General features: G+C 38.0%; 3 protein-coding genes across 6 annotated transcripts in view; 2 read left to right on the plus strand and 1 right to left on the minus strand.

Annotated features, from left to right (window-relative positions):
* LOC134328786 (uncharacterized) overlaps positions 1-19,953 on the plus strand; it is a 765,451-nt gene that overhangs the window by 329,035 nt on the left and 416,463 nt on the right. The window lies entirely within an intron of this gene.
* LOC134329498 (zinc finger protein 420-like) overlaps positions 1-19,953 on the minus strand; it is a 150,033-nt gene that overhangs the window by 121,764 nt on the left and 8,316 nt on the right. Inside the window, exons 2-3 of the mRNA XM_063010785.1 lie at positions 12,637-13,395; positions 12,059-12,390 (exon numbers count right to left, since the gene is read on the minus strand). Coding sequence (XP_062866855.1) covers positions 12,059-12,390; positions 12,637-13,395 — 1,091 coding nt within the window. The remainder of the gene's footprint in view (positions 1-12,058; positions 12,391-12,636; positions 13,396-19,953) is intronic.
* On the plus strand, positions 2,645-4,345 carry LOC134328762 (uncharacterized). 4 transcript variants are annotated; one of them, XM_063009976.1, is made up of 3 exons: positions 2,645-3,824; positions 3,900-4,059; positions 4,153-4,345. In XM_063009976.1, exons 1-2 carry the CDS (start codon positions 2,684-2,686, stop codon positions 4,016-4,018), a joined length of 1,260 nt encoding a protein of 419 aa, XP_062866046.1. In that variant the 5' UTR covers positions 2,645-2,683; the 3' UTR covers positions 4,019-4,059; positions 4,153-4,345. The 4 variants fall into 4 exon arrangements, with proteins under 4 accessions (XP_062866046.1, XP_062866047.1, XP_062866048.1 ...); XM_063009977.1 differs by having other exon boundaries at positions 3,903-4,059; XM_063009978.1 differs by having other exon boundaries at positions 2,645-3,815.

Here is a 19,953-nt window from a genome sequence, read left to right on the forward strand (position 1 = left end):
TCTCATACATGGATTACTATACTCTTTCACATATACTACTATACCCTCTTACAACTATAATCACAACTTCTTTTATTTACTATCATACTCTCATACATGGATTACTATACTCTTTCACATATACTACTATACCCTCTTACAACTATAATCACACTTTCTTTTATTTACTATCATACTCTCATACATGGATTACTATACTCTTTCACATATACTACTATACCCTCTTACAACGATAATCACACTTTCTTTTATTTACTAGCATACTCTCATACATGGATTACTATACTCTTTCACATATACTACTATACCCTCTTACAACTATAGTCACACTTTCTTTTATTTACTATCATACTGTCATACATGGATTACTATACTCTTTCACATATACTACTATACCCTCTTACAACTATAATCACACTTTCTTTTATTTACTATCATACTGTCATACATGGATTACTATACTCTTTCACATATACTACTATACCCTCTTACAACTATAGTCACACTTTCTTTTATTTACTATCATACTCTCATACATGGATTACTATACTCTTTCACATATACTACTATACCCTCTTACAACTATAATCACAACTTCTTTTATTTACTATCATACTCTCATACATGGATTACTATACTCTTTCACATATACTACTATACCCTCTTACAACTATAATCACACTTTCTTTTATTTACTATCATACTCTCATACATGGATTACTATACTCTTTCACATATACTACTATACCCTCTTACAACTATAATCACACTTTCTTTTATTTACTATCATACTGTCATACATGGATTACTATACTCTTTCACATATACTACTATACCCTCTTACAACGATAATCACACTTTCTTTTATTTACTATCATACTGTCATACATGGATTACTATACTCTTTCACATATACTACTATACCCTCTTACAACTATAGTCACACTTTCTTTTATTTACTATCATACTCTCATACATGGATTACTATACTCTTTCACATATACTACTATACCCTCTTACAACGATAATCACACTTTCTTTTATTTACTATCATACTGTCATACATGGATTACTATACTCTTTCACATATACTACTATACCCTCTTACAACTATAGTCACACTTTCTTTTATTTACTATCATACTCTCATACATGGATTACTATACTCTTTCACATATACTACTATACCCTCTTACAACTATAGTCACACTTTCTTTTATTTACTATCATACTCTCATACATGGATTACTATACTCTTTCACATATACTACTATACCCTCTTACAACTATAGTCACACTTTCTTTTTACTATCATACTCTCATACATGGATTACTATACTCTTTCACATATACTACTATACCCTCTTACAACGATAATCACACTTTCTTTTATTTACTATCATACTCTCATACATGGATTACTATACTCTTTCACATATACTACTATACCCTCTTACAACTATAGTCACACTTTATTTTATTTACTATCATGCTCTCATACATGGATTACTATACTCTTTCACATATACTACTATACCCTCTTACAACGATAATCACACTTTCTTTTATTTACTAGCATACTCTCATACATGGATTACTATACTCTTTCACATATACTACTATACCCTCTTACAACTATAGTCACACTTTCTTTTATTTACTATCATACTCTCATACATGGATTACTATACTCTTTCACATATACTACTATACCCTCTTACAACTATAGTCACACTTTCTTTTATTTACTATCATACTCTCATACATGGATTACTATACTCTTTCACATATACTACTATACCCTTTTACAACGATAATCACACTTTTTTTTATTTACTATCATACTGTCATACATGGATTATTATACTCTTTCACATATACTACTATACCCTCTTACAACTATAATCACACTTTCTTTTATTTACTATCATACTCTCATACTCTCATACACACATCACTATTCTCTCTTGCACAGATAACTATAGCTACTTAAACATGCATTATGTGCTTCTATGATAATCTGTGTAACAGATAATAGTAGTTTATTTACTTATTTACTATATCGTTTTGATGGCTGTAGTTGCTCCACATTGATGTGTCACTACATTAGATTGTGTTTAAGTCAAATTACATAGAACTAAGAGATTTGTTTTCTTTTTAGAAAAAAATCACTGAAACAGCTACATGTTTTTATTTCTCATTCTGATTGCTAAGTGCATGAGCTGTCTCACACCGCACTGTGGGTATTCTGTAACATCACCTAGTATACCTACTTACATAGACTCTTCCCTATGTAGGTTATCTTGATAAGTAAAATAAAATATAGATACAATATACACAATCATAAACAAGCTGCTGCACATGGAAAGCTACAGACTTTCCATTAAATTGCACACACACACACACACACACACACACACACACACACATACACTCATATCCACATACTTTTGGTTACACACAGCTCTACACTTTAGAGAGGGGTCACATACTTTTGGCTGTACAGATTAGTGGGCGTGGCCACACCTGAGGTGAATGTTAGTGAGACTGAGTGCTGCTCTGCTCTCAGCTCCAGCTCACACTGTGACATCATGATGATGTCACAACATTCTACAGGCTCCTATATAAGCTCCGCTGCTGCTGCTTCATTCTGAGTCTGAGCATCGAAGAGGCAACATCTAAAATGTCCTGGTTCAGGAGGCTGTGGTGTTTTAGCGTCCCGGCCGACGACGTCGACGAGCCACTGAGACCCAGACCTGAGAGGAGGGTGAGAAGGAGGAGATGGTGGAGATGGTGGAGACGCAACAGGACAGAGCGACAGGAGAACACCAATGTGGAGGAACATCAGAGGATGGGAAATGAAGAGAACCCAGAACCAAGCACACAGGTTCTCCTGGACCAAGGGCAGGACCTGGAAATACAGGCAGTTCTGGAGAATTACATCCAGGAACTGGAGGGGCAGGGGATTCGGATAAACCGAGCCCAGGTCCTGGAAGAGCAAATGTTTCTGTTGAACCAAGCCCAGGTCCTGGAGGATCAGGTGGATCAAACTGACCAAGCCCAGGTCCTGAATGAGCAGGTGGATCAAACTGACCAAGCCCAGGTCCTGGAGGATCAGGTGGTTCTGATGGACCAAGCCCAGGTCCTGGAGGATCTGGTGGATCAAATTGACCAAGGGCAAGATTTAGAGAAGCAGGATCAGGTGGAAATTGACCCAATGCAAAAAATGGATGAGCTGCTTGTTCAGCTGAGGCAGGTGCACGAACACATAGCGCATCTGGTTTTGGGGAAACAAGCAGAAGAACTGGAGGAGCTGGTGGTTCTGAAGAACCTAGAGAGGGAACAGAAGGAGCAGGTGGTTCTGGAGAAGAACCCAAAGGAGCAGGTGGTTCTGGAAAGCAGAGTGAAGGAACCGAAAGAGCTTGGGGTTTTAATAGACCAGCTTCATAGAATGGAGGAGCAGGTAAGTGTGCTGGACCAAGTGCAGGACCTGATAGATGATGTGATTCTGAAAAACCAGAAGCAGGATGTTCTTATGGACCAACTGCATAAACTGGAGAAGCACCTGATCCTGGAGGTGGAGAGCAGGAATCTGGAGGAGGTAGCCACACCAGACATGACAAGGAAAGTGAACTGGGTGGCTGAGGAAGAGATAAACCTGGATGAGGAGGACTCAGAGGAACAGCTGGTCCTGGAGGTGGAGAGCAGGAATCTGGAGGAGGTAGCCACACCAGATATGACAAGGAAAGTAAACTGGGTGGCTGTGGAGAACCAAGAGGAAGAGAACCCAGAGGAGCAGATCTCAATTACAGAAGGTATTGAAGGTACATCTTGAGGGGGTTTATGAGCTGTGTGGTGTCTAATCCATCATGGCGCTGAATCAGGTTTCATTTCTCCAGCAGATCCACTTCAGGCTGATGTTCTGGAGAACGTCTTCGGGTCCTCGTCTGATGAAGTGGTGCAGCAGCAGAACGGTCGAGCACGTTCTGATTGCTCCCACCTTCATGAACCAACCTAAAGAGTGTCTGAGACTGATGGAGACCACGGTGGAGAACCCAGGTGGATTATTAACAGATCTAAATCTTCATCATAATGAGCATATGAAGGCTGGAGTGTTCCTCTTACACGTGTGTGTTGTGTGTGTGTGTGTAGGCGTGTCCGTGCCTGCCGATGCTCCCGTGCCCTCAGTCTCCATGATGACGCTGAAGAGGATGAGCTCTGCATGCATCGTTTCTCCTGATCATCTGGAGAACCTGGAGGAGCTAAATGAAGAACCACCAGACAACCCGCCAAGCTCCAGAAACTTTCCATCATCTAAATGAAAATAAAGTTCTTTAAAAATAAACAGCTGGATTTAGTTCTGGTGCTTATTAAAGGTGGAAACATCTGGTGAACATAGAGGAACCCAGCTGAACTGCCATCTTCAGATCTTCAGAGGTTCTTCTGCAGTTTTCTCAGCGGTGCTACCACCTCACTGCTCTGTATAAAGATCTGATCTGTGGAGGCTGCAAAAATAACTGTCCGTTCAACAGGTTCAACATGTCTAACATGTTCAGTGATAGCTCAGTGGTTAAGGTACTGGACTAGTAAACAGAAGGTTGCCGGTTCAAGCCCCGCCACCACCAAGTTGCCACTGTTGGATCCCTGAGCAAGGCCCTTAACCCTCAATTGCTCATTGTGTGTAAGTCGCTTTGGATAAAAGTGTCTGCTAAATGCTGAAAATGTAAATGTTCTCCCATCTCAGGACCTTCAGAACTGCTTTAGAGATCCAGCTGGGTTTTTCTTTACCTCCCTGATTTGGGAAGGTTCAGAGTCGTACCAAAGTTCTTCTCTATCAGAAGAATTAAGGAGACGGTGGTGCTGGACATTTAGATCCTTAAATATGGTTTGATATTCTTGCCATGATGTGATAAAGGAGGTTCAGAAGTGGGTCCTCAGACCTGGTGGTTCCTTAGACCTCCTGACTTTGTTCTCACATTATTTTAATGTTAAATGAATTAAATTCATCATTTAATTTGCACTTAATCACCCGACATAAAAATCAAACGAATGTTTAACAATTAAAAAGTAAAATCTCAAAAATATTGGACATTTTATTCAGAAGTCTGTGGACGCCACTTTGACAGCGATTACAGCTGCAGGTCACTTGGATGCGTCTCTACAAGCTTCACACATCTGGATTTAGGCTGTTTATCCCGTTCGTCAAGCCAGATCCTCTCAAATTCCGTCCAATTGGATGACGGGTGTCTGTGAACTGCTTCTGGTCTCTCTATATATGTTGTGGGTTTTGGTCGAGTCCCTTTAGTACATTCGGAGATTCGCCTCGAAGCCGCTCCGGTGTTATTCTGGCTGTTGAGGGGTGAACGGTCGCCCCGGTGATGGGGGTGTTTCTTTATGATCACACAGGGGTGTCACTCTGTTTTAATAAGATCAGACGAGCTCATGGTCAGGCGTCCCAATACTTTTGGTCCTGTAGTGTACACAGTAAAAACAGAACTGTTCTGGGGTCAGTGAGTTTAGGTTATCAGCATGCTTTATCCAAAGTACTGTGACAGTATACAGTGTAAACAATTGAGGGTTAAGGGCCTTGCTCAAGGGCCCAACAATGGCAACCTGGTAGTGGTGGGGCTTGAACCAGCAACCTTCTGTTTACTAGTCCAGTATCTTAACCACTAGGCTACAGCGGTTCATCTTTTGTTTTGATTAGAATGTGTTCAGAGGAAGGATTTGGGTTTCTGTGCCACCACACGCGACACCGTCCACAGTCCAGCCAGCTTTAGAGTGACGTGGCTGAAGAGGCTGCTGATAAATCATCGACTGTCCGTATATTTATGATGCAGCAGATTTCTGAGAAGCTTAAAATAAAACTTTCTAATCCTTAAATTAAAGTAAAAGTCGAGCTCGGCTGAAGTTCTGGTGAGTTTGGAACCTGGTGGTGATTGGAGACACCAGAACAGATCACATGACATCCAGATCAAAAACATCAAACATTTTCTCTCTGTACAGAAAATGTAATCTCAGTATAAAAGAGGAAGACGAGGAGAAGTAAAGAGACGTGAGAGAGCTCCGGGGTCCGAGTGACGTGCTTTAGACCGGCAGTAGCTCAGATCTGAAGCGCTTTCTGATTGGACGAGGGGAGGGTCTGGGCCTGGGTGGGCGGTGTCTCTCAGATATTCAGCTGCTCGTTAAGCTTGATGGTGACGGCTTTGACCTCGCAGTATTCCACCAGCGCGTACTCGCCCCTGCACACAGAGCGCCGCTACGGTTAGCATCTCACCACCGCCGCAGCGGTACAAACCACACAACAGATTAGCTTCTCATAACGACTGAAAATGGAACCACGATCAAACAATATCAGCACCCCTTAAAAACAGGAACAAAAAAACCCAGATCTTGTAGTTCACATCAGAGGGAGGAACCGCCAGGCGTTTGGGCGTCGCCTCGGTCACTAAAATTGTTCCTCAGGCTAATCAGAAAAACATAATTTGATTGGTTCTCCATCTGAGGAACATAAAATGGATTTTTATGCCCAGGAGAAGGACGAGGAGCTCGTTCTGTCCACTCCACCAATGTTTCCTTACACAGAGCATGAAAAAAACCAACAAAATAGTGTTTGAGGTCAGGGGTTCGAATCTCAGCAGTGCTACCAACCTGGCCAGGTGTCCAACAGACACATATTGGTGAGCACAGCGTGTCTCTCCTTATGCAAACCTACAGGTACAGTGTGTGTGGTCTGAGGCTCTATTTAACCAGAATGTAAGTGGAACGAGTGGGTTGATACACACTCAGGAACTGGATATGACTAAACAGGTGGCAATCCGGGAGAAAATCCTCTCAGTTCTGAAATCGGTTCCATATTCAGTCACTTGAATTCTTTAGGTTTAATAATAAGAGCAGAATTGAGGGACACTCACGGCTCTCGTCCGTTCCCCTACATCAGTGGTGTCCAAACTTTTTTTTAGGAGGGCCAGATTTGATAATGTGAAAGTGCATGAGGTCAAACAGTCCCTGATGACATTATTTTAAACAATAAAATATGCAGGCTTCTCAGGTGGTGCAGCGGTAAAGTACGCTAGCTCACCAGAGTTGTGGTTTTGAATACATCGTATCGAATCTCAGCTCTGCCTTTCCGACTAGGCTGAGCGACTGTATAAACAACGATTGGCTGTTGTTCAGGGTTAGAGGGTAAGAAAGTCGGATCATAGGTCCTCATACCTGCTAGCTGACTGATGGTGCCTGCACAGGGCTGAGGAATAATGCTGATGGGGGTGTGGCCCTCCATACACAGTGCCCGTCAAGTGTATGAACTCAACTCGTGCAGTTGAAAAATGCAGTCTGTACTGACTGTGTGTGAGGGGGCGTACGTCAGTTGAGAGGCGTCCTAAGTCAGCAGTGAAGGGTTGAATCAGTATAGAGGACGCAGTCAGAGTAATTGGACACGACTAGACTTGGGGGGGGAAAGAGGAAAAAAATATAAATAATAAAAAAACAAAACAATAAAATATGCATATAATACGCTGTTATTTATTCATTTTATTTTCACACAGCGAACAACAAACAAATGTAGCATTCAGGTGCCAAACATGGTTTGGGTTTAAACTATAACAATGCATGGCTGCCTTTGGAGTATTTCCTGGCATACAGAACCATAAGACAAAAGAGGGAAAAAAAAACAGTTCATATTGAACTATCCTTGACACTGTGCTTAAGTTATCTGGCTAACTCAGAAATCATGCTTTTCAAAATATTTTGATTTAATATTATGCATCAATAAAACATCAAAACACAGATACTATTATTTCATAAATCTATTAAGAAAACTTAATAGGTTTTAATACTGTAATGTGCAGAAACAAGACTGGGAAATACTGTTTTTAATTACTATTTAAATGCCTATAAATACCTGAAACAATCAAGTTACCAAACATTATCTTTACTTTCAGAATCAAATCATGTTATTTACTGCTATAAAAAAGTTTAATTGTGTTAATTAATACAGTCTGTGTAACTCTCAGGTGTGTTTTGTTGCTCAGGTGTGTCCTGTTACATTGATTATTTAAACAATAAATAGCGCTGAACGTCTACGCTCAGTTTCAGATTTGGGTTTTGCCTGTGCAGACTGTGCATTTATAGTTAGAAGAGTAACCAACATGAAAACCAGAGAGCTGTCTATGGGTGAAAAACAAGCAATTGTGAAGTTGAGAGAAGATGGAAAATCAATCAGAGCCATTGCACAAATATTGGCCATAGCCAGTACAACCGTTTGGAATGTCCTGAAGAAGAAAGTCTTTACTGTAACACATGTCGAACAGGTAGACCCAGGAAAACAACAGCAGTTGATGACAGAAACATTGTGCGTGCTGTAAAGAAAGACCCTAAAACAACTGTTAGTGACATCAGCAACAACCTCCAGAGGGCAGGAGTGAAGGTATCACAATCTACTGTTCGCAGAAGACTTCATGAACAAAAGTACAGAGGCTTCACCAGAAGATGCAAACCACTAATGAGCAAGAAGAATAAGAGACAAGCCTCAGACAAAGTTTTATGGACTGATGAGACAAAGATTAATCTTTACCAATGTGATGGAAAGGCTAAAGTTTGGAGAAAGAAAGGATCTGATCATGATCCCAAACATACAAGCTCATCTGTGAAACACAGTGGAGGTAATGTCATGGCTCGGGCTTGCATGGCTTCTTCTGGGACGGGCTCATTAATCTTCATTGATGATGTCACACATGATGGCAGCAGTACATTGAACTCAGAAGTCTACAGAAATATTTTGTCTGTTAATTTAAAGAAAGATGCAACCAAACTGATTGGGAGATCCTTCATCATGCAGCAAGATAATGACCCAAAACATACTGCCAAAACTACAAAAGAGTTCATCAGGGGCAAGAAGTGGAAGGTTTTGGACTGGCCTAGTCACTCTCCAGACTTAAACCCTATAGAGCAGGGGTGTCAAACTCAAGGCCCGCGGGCCAGATCCGGCCCGCCACGTCATTTTATGTGGCCCGCGAGAGCTTAAACGACTGTATGATTGTTGTGATGGTTCGAGTCGTTACAGAGACGCACTTATAATTTAATGGGACACCTGCTCCTTTAAGCGGCAACTGTTGGCATCGTAGTCATGGCGACTAACTTTGACCTTCGCTAGAAGCCATGTGACTTTTATGGCAAAAGAACGTGGGGTAGCGTAGTCAGTAATGTAAACAATAATAAATAAATAAAAAGAATTATCTTGCAATATAATACAGAAGCATCGTCTGTAAGTACGTTTATATTCTCAGTTGTTTGTAAATGTTTATTGAGTATATCACAGCATTTTAGTTACAAATTTACCGTAATTAAATACAATTGTTACCGTTACTATAGCAGTTAGTATTTTTAAAATGCTAACTCGTTAGCGCTATTTTACGTTTGGTTAAATCTCATATTGTACCAGATGTAACACTTAACTACAGCTGTGTGCTTTAACTGTATTAAGTTCTTTATTGTTTGTATTTTTACTTTATTTTGATGCACACAGTGTATCACAGCTGGGAAGAAAATAAAACCGACTGTGTTCTGAAGGGAGCTGTCTGTCTGTCTGTCTGTCTGTCTAGCTGAGAAAGGGGGATAAACTATTAGTGAGGGCAAAACACTCGTCTTAAAATACACTAAAATCCTACATTAACTGCATCTCTCAAAATGCATGCTGATTTTGTGACCTGCAAAGTGACACATCCCACCAGTAGATGATAAGAAATATTTACAAATAATCCCAAAATGTACAAGAAGATAAGTAAGAAAATTAAGCAGAAGGAGGAAATGTAATGAAAGTGAATACAAGTTTGTGCTTCAGGAAGGGAAACCGGTGCGTCTCTTGTGTTATGAGGCCGTGTCTGTGGTAAAGGAGGACAATATAAATGCAGAATTCAGCTTCTAAGAAAAACAGCAGATTGCAATCACAGCAGGATACGTTACAATCGGCCCTTTGAGGGCCACCATAATGCTGATGTGGCCCTCGGTGAAAATGAGTTTGACACCCCTGCTATAGAGCTGCATTTTACCTGCTAAAGAGGAGACTGAAGGGAGTAACCCCAACACCAACAAAGACCAACTGAAAGAGGCTGCAGTGAAAGCCTGGAAAAACATCACAAAAGAAGTATGCAAAAGTTTAGTGATGTCAGTGGGTCACAGGCTTGATGCAGTTATTGTAAGCAAAGGATTTGCAACTAAATATTAAGTCTTATTCACTTATTCACATTTTAAGTTGATCTGTTCCAATATTTTTGCTCACAAGAAAAATGGGTGGGTTCAGACAAAAGGTGCTATCTTCTGAACTGTGTATCAGATCCAGATGTAAATACCTGGAAATAAAAGCTGAAATGTTGATCTTTTGTCTCATATTCATCTTTTAATGTCAAACCCAAATGTTTTCAGTCTACAGCAAAAATAAAAGGGATTGGCCTCACTGTTCCAATACTTTTGGAGACACCCCCGATTTTAATATCAAATTTTGCTACCTTGCCTTAAATGTATTCCTAATTCAAACAACACTTAAATGAGAAAAAAGATTTATTTCAAAAGGGAAAAAAAATACAGGGAAGGGAAGAGACGTACTGTGGTTGCATTTCATTAAGTTTCAGAAAAATCCTCTTTTGTGCAAAGATGTGAGTGTGTTTGTTTCTGCTTTAAAACATAAGCGCCATGAACCAATCAGATCTAACACAATTAAACAAGTTTATAGTTTATTTCTCAATTATTTATCATTATACTACTATCTCTCTCACTCTCTCTCTCTCTCTGTGTGTGTGTGTGTGTTGCTCGCTCTCCGTGATACTGAAAGTTTTCAGATTTGAATATCGATAATAAACAGCTTTTATTACGAGTTATGATTAATTCTCTCTACTGATGGAAGCTGAATGGGTTGATTAGATTACAGCCAATAAGAACTGTGCAGAAATAAAAGACTCGGTTCCTTTCGTTCATTTCAAAGATCCGTTCAACAGAATCGGATCGTTGGCGAACGACCCATCACTAGTATATCTGCAGTTAGCACTGAGCATCTGAGTGAGAGGGGAGCGCCTGTTTAGCGGAGCAGCCTTGTGATGTCAGGAACAAGATCAGTGAGATTCAAACACAGATCTGCTCTGACAAAAGCGAGAGAGCTACTGATAACTTTACTGATAACTTTACTGAGAACTTTACTGATAACTTTACTGATAACTTTACTGAGAACTTTACTGATAACTTTACTGATAACTTTACTGATAACTTTACTGATAACTTTACTGATAACTTTACTGAGAACTTTACTGAGAACTTTACTGAGAACTTTACTGATAATGCTTTGGAAATTTTGAGATGGAAACCCCGAACGTGAAGTATAGACGTAATGAAGTACAGTGTCTGTGTAGCCCCGAAAAGTTTTAAAAACACATTCGTTTTAATTAAACTGATTTCATTCAAATAGAATTATAAGAACTTTTATTTTATTAGTAATTTACACATTTTGTTTCATATTTTTTTATTTATAATTATTAAATTATTTATTTTTTCGGTGCATGTAATTACTTTTCCGAGATTATCTGGCGTACCACCTCGTGCTGCTTTACGTACCACTGGACTATTCCATGAATTATTCTTTATTCTTTATTTTTCTCTCTTTATCTGTATAATTTCATGCTGAGGCCTTCATGCATTTAAAGGACCCCTCCTATTAGGGTCTGCTTTATCTCAGATCTATCCAATTAGGAAAAGAACTAAGCTAAGTGAATTCTAGCAAAGACAATCCAACATGTTGTAATGTTTATGAATAAAATCCTCAGACAGACTGTCCGGGTAAGTCTACCAGTTATGTATCATTTCTATTTTAATACTGTGTTGGAGATGTAGTGTTAAGAATGATGTTATACCAATATCCTGAACACAAAGCTAAAGAACATTTGTACTGCATGTTTAAATCACATGTATTGATTTCTGTGTATTAGAGCTGTTTAATCTAAATAATCAGTATTTAGATTTTGTTCTGTTATTATGTTAGTGATATTAAGATTTCACTTTTACAATCAGATACGTTTTAAGATTACTTTGTGTAATAAAACTCTTCCCACACCGTGAGCACTGATATGGTTTCTCTCCAGTGTGAATGCGCTGGTGCATTTTGAGAGCACTTTGTCGATTAAAACTCTTTCCACACTGTGAGCACTGATACGGTTTCTCTCCAGTGTGAATGCGCTGGTGTATTTTGAGATCACTCTGTGTATTAAAACTCTTCCCACACTGTGAGCACTGATATGGTTTCTCTCCAGTGTGAATGCGCTGGTGTCTTTTAAAATGACTCTGTTGATTAAAACTCTTCCCACACTGTAAGCACTGATATGGTTTCTCTCCAGTGTGAATGTGCTGGTGTATTTTGAGATGACTCTGTCTATTAAAACTCTTCCCACACTGTGAGCACTGATATGGTTTCTCTCCAGTGTGAATGCGCTGGTGTCTTTTAAAATGACTCTGTTGATTAAAACTCTACTCACACTGTGAGCACTGATACAGTTTCTCTCCAGTGTGAATGCGCTGGTGTCTTTTCAGATCACTGTCCATTGAAACTCTTTCAACACTGTGAGAACTGATGCGGTTTCTCTCTCCAGTGTGAATGCACTGGTGCATTTTGAGAGCACTTTGTCGATGAAAACTCTTTCCACACTGTGAGCACTGATATGGTTTATCTCCAGTGTGAATGCACTGGTGTTTTTTTAGATTACTCTGTGTATTGAAACTCTTCCCACACTGTGAGCACTGATAAGGTTTTTCTCCAGTGTGAATGCGCTGGTGTCTTTTAAAATGACTCTGTTGATTAAAACTCTTTCCACACTGTGAGCACTGATACGGTTTCTCTCCAGTGTGAATGCGCTGGTGTATTCTGAAAGCACTTTGATGATTAAAACTCTTCCCACACTGCGAGCACTGATACGGTTTCTCTCCAGTGTGAATGCGCTGGTGTTTTTTTAGATCACCCTGTGTATTAAAACTCTTCCCACACTGTGAGCACTGATACGGTTTCTCTCCAGTGTGAAAGCGCTGGTGTGTTTTGAGATAACCCTGTGTATTAAAACTCTTTCCACACTCTAAGCACTGATATGGTTTCTCTCCAGTGTGAATGCGCTGGTGCATTTTTAGAGAACTTTGTCGATTAAAACTCTTTCCACACTGTGAGCACTGATATGGTTTCTCTCCAGTGTGAATGCGCTGGTGTTTTTTTAGATCACTCTGTGTATTGAAACTCTTCCCACACTGTGAGCACTGAAAAGGTTTTTCTCCAGTGTGAATGCGCTGGTGTCTTTTAAAATGACTCTGTTGATTAAAACTCTTTCCACACTGTGAGCACTGATACGGTTTCTCTCCAGTGTGAATGCGCTGGTGTATTTTGAGAGCACGCCGGGTACTGAAGCTCTTCCCACACTGTGAACAGACGTTTCCTGCTTCCTGTGTGGGACTGAGAGACGTGTTAATGCTGACAGTACCAGAGGACGTTTGCTGATTACTGGAGCTTCTGGTGGGCGTCAGATCCTCATGTTCAGTCTTAATCTTCACTAGAGTCTCATATTTAACATGGTTGCAGCTCTTGATGTGATTGTGGAGCTGATTTTGGGTTGTAGAGGAACGTGGACACGAGGAGCAGGAGAAATCCTTGTTCAGTTCTGAAACAGAAAATCATCAAATACATTTATAACATTATAAATAAAAAAATACATTTATAACATTATAAATCATCAAATACATTTATAACATTATAAATCATCTAATACATTTATAACATTATAAATCATCTAATACATTTATAACATTATAAATGATCAAATACATTTATAACATTATAAATAATAAATACATTTATAACATTATAAATCAAATACATTTATAACATTATAAATCATCAAATACGTTTATAACATTATAAATCATCAAATACATTTATAACATTATAAATCATTAAATACGTTTATAACATTATAAATCATCAAATACGTTTATAACATTATAAATCATCAAATACGTTTATAACATTATAAATCATCAAATACGTTTATAACATTATAAATCATCAAATACGTTTATAACATTATAAATCATCAAATACGTTTATAACATTATAAATCATCAAATACATTTATAACATTATAAATCATCAAATACATTTATAACATTATAAATCATCAAATACATTTATAACATTATAAATCATTAAATACGTTTATAACATTATAAATCATCAAATACGTTTATAACATTATAAATCATCAAATACGTTTATAACATTATAAATCATCAAATACGTTTATAACATTATAAATCATCAAATACGTTTATAACATTATAAATCATCAAATACGTTTATAACATTATAAATCATCAAATACGTTTATAACATTATAAATCATCAAATACATTTATAACATTATAAATCATCAAATACATTTATAACATTATAAATCATCAAATACGTTTATAACATTATAAATCATCAAATACGTTTATAACATTATAAATCATCAAATACGTTTATAACATTATAAATCATCAAATACGTTTATAACATTATAAATCATCAAATACGTTCATAACATTATAAATCATCAAATACGTTTATAACATTATAAATCATCAAATACGTTTATAACATTATAAATCATCAAATACATTTATAACATTATAAATAATAAAATACATTTATAACATTATAAATAATAAATACATTTATAACATTATAAATAATAAAATACATTTATAACATTATAAATAATAAATACATTTATAACATTATAAATCATCAAATACATTTATAACATTATAAATAATAAATACATTTATAACATTATAAATCATCAAATACATTTATAACATTATAAATAATAAATACATTTATAACATTATAAATAATAAAATACATTTATAACATTATAAATAATAAATACATTTATAATAGGTTATATATGCTACACGATATTGGAAAAAACTGACATTGCGATTTTTTTTTCCTGCGATATATATTGCGATATTTAAAAAATGCAGGAATTTTCACCACATTAGTAATAATATTAATAATGCACGTATCTTACTCTAAATAAGAGGCTCATCTGTAAAAAAGGGTGGTGCCTACAAGGGATACAAAAGATTATGACAAGCTACATCTTTGTACTCGGTTGAAACTGAGCATTAAACTAAGAAAGCTTCAATATCACATGAGGGAATTAACAGGATTGACAACGTGGGTCATTTAATATTTTATTTCACAATCAAAACCTCTTCAATTAGTAAACATTATTTAAAAAAAAAACTATACAAACAAAAGAGCAGCTATAAACCTGTTCCAAATCCGAGATGCCTTACTAAGCTCACTACTGAGGCATCTTAATATTTATTATTAAAAAAACTATAGAAACAAAAGAACTTTGGGCTTCAGCCCAGGGGCCTTAAATAATTGAGGGCCCCGAATTGGCTGTTTTTTTTATTTTTTATTTTGTTAGTTATTTTGGTTAATAAGAATAGGGAAGCTTACAAACCAGTGATTTTGTAAATCATTTACACGTTATTCATATTTCTGACTGTTGATTGGCCAGATAAACTATAACGAGCTGTAGTAGTACTAACGAACTAGTACGTGAGTGACATTCAGCTCAGCCAATCAGAATGCAGCACCGGGTTTATACATGTGCGTTCGGACGTGCTGCGGTTAGTTTTGTATGTGAGACTCGCTGTATATATATACAGTATATGTAGGGGGGCCACAACCAGCCGTAGCCCCTGAGCCCACAGGCAGGTTAAATCGCCTCTGCATGTTAGCGCTGTCCCACCTCATTCCATTGGTTTTAATGGCAAAATGCTAAATGCGAAACCCGATGGAATTGCTAAGTAGAGCGTTTCGATAACCTGCCTTATAAGTCAATGACTTATTAGAATCCTCTCTACTGAGGCAGCTGCCTGTGTAGGTAGTACAGCGAGGCAGCTCACTAGGTTTTTGAACACACTGGTAGATACGTCATGGAAAATGAGAACGGTGGGAATTTTCGTTTTGTGTCAAGCAGCAAAAAAGTTGTAGCATGACGTATTTGATTCAATTTGCATTAAGTAACATCGCACGTCCTGCGATGTGACTATCGCACATGAACACATCGCAATGTCGATGCTGAAACGAAATATCGTGCAGCCCCAGTTTATAATCTTATTTTACTCAAGATAAAAAATATCTTACTGAGTTCATCTTTATCTTCAGCTTCTTCCTTCTTCACAGGCTTCATCTGGAAACCTCCACACTGTTGGTCCACTGGGGTGAGGTGTTCCTCAGGGATCGAGGTTCCTTCACCTGAAATGTCTTTGTTTTGTGAAGAAAAAAATAATAAGTTTGTTATTGTTGGCAGTAACGACCAACTTCTTTATTAAGCACTTAAGTTAGAACTAACAGACACGTACTTCTATACTATCTGTCAAAAAAAAACGACCTATAAACCTTTGTTCAAACAGGGTTTCAGCAGATTTAATAATAATAATAACAATACAAACCCAAATAAAAAAAAAATACTTGGGACAGTATGGATAATAATAAAACACAGATTTTTTACACTGACTTTGACTTTGATTTGATGTCAGACAGGATGAAGCTGAGATATTTCATCTTTTATCTGCTCAACTTCATTTCATTTATTAATAAACATTCATTCCTGCATTTCAGGTCTGCAACACATTCCAAAAATAGTTAGGACAGGTCAGGACTGCAGACAGGCCGGTCCAGTACCTGTACCCTCTTATTCCTCAGCCACGCCTTTGTAATGTGTGCAGCAGGTGGATTTGCATCGTCTTGTTAAAAAATGCTGGACATCCCTGGAAAAGACGACGTCTTGAAGGCAGCACATGTTGCTGATAACAGTCTGGATCCTTTTCATCTTTGTTCCGGATCACATGCTGTTCATTTTTCCATAAAAAGACCTGAAATGCTGATTCATCTGACCACAATACATGTTTCCACCTTTGGGCAAGATGGCGGCACAAGCACCTGAGCATCTCACCAGGCTTAGCGATCTAGTGTTTATTTATTTGCCAATTTACTGTGTTTTCACTTGAATCACTCGTTTGAACTACACATACGACAGACAGACGCTGATGGACATTCATTTATACCGCTTTAAGTGTTGTTTTGGACCGTCCATTCTAATTCAACCGGCTACTTCCAGAGGTGAGCAGAACACCGCGTCCAAGAGAGCTGTTCATCCCAACAGGAAGAGCCAAAACAGGGTAAATGTAGAGGTTAGCATGCTAAGCTAAAACTACCTTGTATCTTCCTTGCCAATATGTCATGACAAAATAAAAATCTGGACCCTGACACAGAAGAGGATCATGGACTGCAGCTAAACCACAACGTGGTGGAACTGATGAAGAGCTTCTGTGGTGTGTTTGCCTTTATGTAAACAAAACCTGCTGCATGGACTCTGTCATAGTTAATACCTACTGCTCTGCTGACCTGGAATACCTGGTTATAACGTGTAGACCCTTTATAACCAGGTATTATAACCACCAGAGGTTTCCTGCATTGTTACTGCTGCAGTATATATCCCTCCAGATGCTAATGCTAACTCAGCTATAAAAGACCTTTGTGAACCCAGATGGAGTCTTTATTGTTTCTGGGGACTTTAATCACTGCAGTTTAAGATCTGGACTTCCAAAGTTTCATCAGAAGCTCCACCCCTCCCCCACCTGGGCCAGTCTGATCACCTGTCTTTGTTCCTGCTCCCCAAGTACACCCCAGTCATCAGACGTCTGATACCCACAATAAGGACAGTTAAGATCTGGACGGAAGCTGCAGACTCATCTCTCCAGGACCATCAGCACAAACAATCATGTATATATTGAATATATCAGCTTATATACTCGACTTTATTTATTCTCATTCATTACCCAATCATTCAGCCACTTGTATTCACCTGGCATTACTCTGTAATTATATACTAGTCTACACACTGTACAGTCAGCATGATCTGTTTAATATTCTTTACTTCTGTCTCCTCATTTCACTCACCTGCTCACTTATGCACTAAAATACACAAATATTACAAGTAATTCAGACACCACCAAATTAGGAGAAATTATTTTATAAAAACGTTATAAAAATATCTTACCAGTGATAGCTCAGTGGTTAAGGTACTGGACTAGTAAACAGAAGGTTGCCGGTTCAAGCCCCGCCACCACCAAGTTGCCACTGTTGGGTCCCTGAGCAAGGCCCTTAACCCTCAATTGCTCATCATTGTGTTCTGCTCACTGTGTAAGTCGCTTTGGATAAAAGCGTCTGCTAAATGCTGAAAATGTAAATGTAAATGTAAATCTTACTGAGTTCATCTGTATCTTCAGGTTATTCCTTCTTCACAGGCTTCATCTGAAAACCTCCACACTGTTGGTCCTCTGAGAAGAGCAGTTCTACAGAAGCAACAAGTTCTGGAGGGATTAAAGTGACTTCACCTGAAATTCATCAATATGAGAAGAAGAAACTCAACAACTGGAGGAAACTGAAGGTTGTGGGTTTGATTTCCAATCACAAATAAATCCGAGTTAGATTAAAACTCAAATCCAGACTGGAGTGTAGCAGCACAGGACAGTACGGTACAGTACAGGTTCTAATCCCACTATCCACTTTCTCTTATTATCTCTACTGATTAGTGACTCCAATAATAACCACAATACTGTACCATACTGTACTGTACCACACTGTACTGTACCATACTGTACTGTACCATACTGTACTGTACCACACTGTACTGTACCACACTGTACTGTACCACACTGTACTGTACCATACTGTACTGTACCACACTGTACTGTACCACACTGTACTGTACCATACTGTACTGTACCACACTGTACTGTACCATACTGTACTGTACCATACTGTACTGTACCATACTATACTGTACCATACTGTACTGTACCATACTGTACCACACTGTACTGTACCATACTGTACTGTACCATACTGTACTATATCACACTGTACTGTACCACACTGTACTGTACCATACTATACTGTACCATACTGTACTGTACCATACTGTACTGTACCACACTGTACTGTACCATACTGTACTGTATCATGCTTCATATTTACTTACAGAAGAAATCATCATCATCTTCATCCTCCTCCTTTTGTATTATTTTCTTCTGGAATTCTTCATTTTGTAAATCCACAGGGGTGACGTGTCCCTCTTCTGCTGACTGCATTATTAAAGCTCTAATAGACAGACAGACAGAAAGACAGACAGATAGATGTGCTGTATTTATATTTAAAGGAAAATTCTTTAGACTGTTGTAACTGGCTGTTGTTATTGTTATGAACTGAAGCTGGTCTGTACACAACCAAACTGACACTTTGCTTAAGTTTGCCATCCCATTATTTCAAATTCCTACAGTAAATTATCTCAAAATCAAAACATGATTACTAGAGTAAATGTTCTTTATGATCATGGGGTGACATTTAATAACAATTTGATTTGCTTATATTATTGCTCTTCAAAAAGTGGTATTAACACAACCGAATAGACACTTCACATGAGTTTGAGATCCGATCACAACAAATTCCCACAGTAAAAATGTCTGAAATGTATTTCATTAATAAAAGAAATCTTGAACTGAGTGGATTTTGTGCATCAGAACACGGTAAATAATGTTTAATAAACTGTAAACAGCAGTTTTACCCTCTTTAACACTTCGGGTACCGTAATACATGGTTTAGACACGCAGTAAACAATTAAAGACGCTCGCTTACACTTTTCACCTGACTGTGACTATAAAACTACAAACCACCTGTAAACAAAGTTCAACTGTAAACAAAGTTTAAAAATATCACGTGTTTATATAAAAATGTGAGATTTAATCACGAAGAAACTCAATCAGTTCCGCTCAATTGATTCATTTTGCTCGGTCGGTTCTAAT

Source organism: Trichomycterus rosablanca, chromosome 15, assembly GCF_030014385.1.
Source record: "Trichomycterus rosablanca isolate fTriRos1 chromosome 15, fTriRos1.hap1, whole genome shotgun sequence".
In the NCBI taxonomy this organism is placed as follows: domain Eukaryota; kingdom Metazoa; phylum Chordata; class Actinopteri; order Siluriformes; family Trichomycteridae; genus Trichomycterus; species Trichomycterus rosablanca.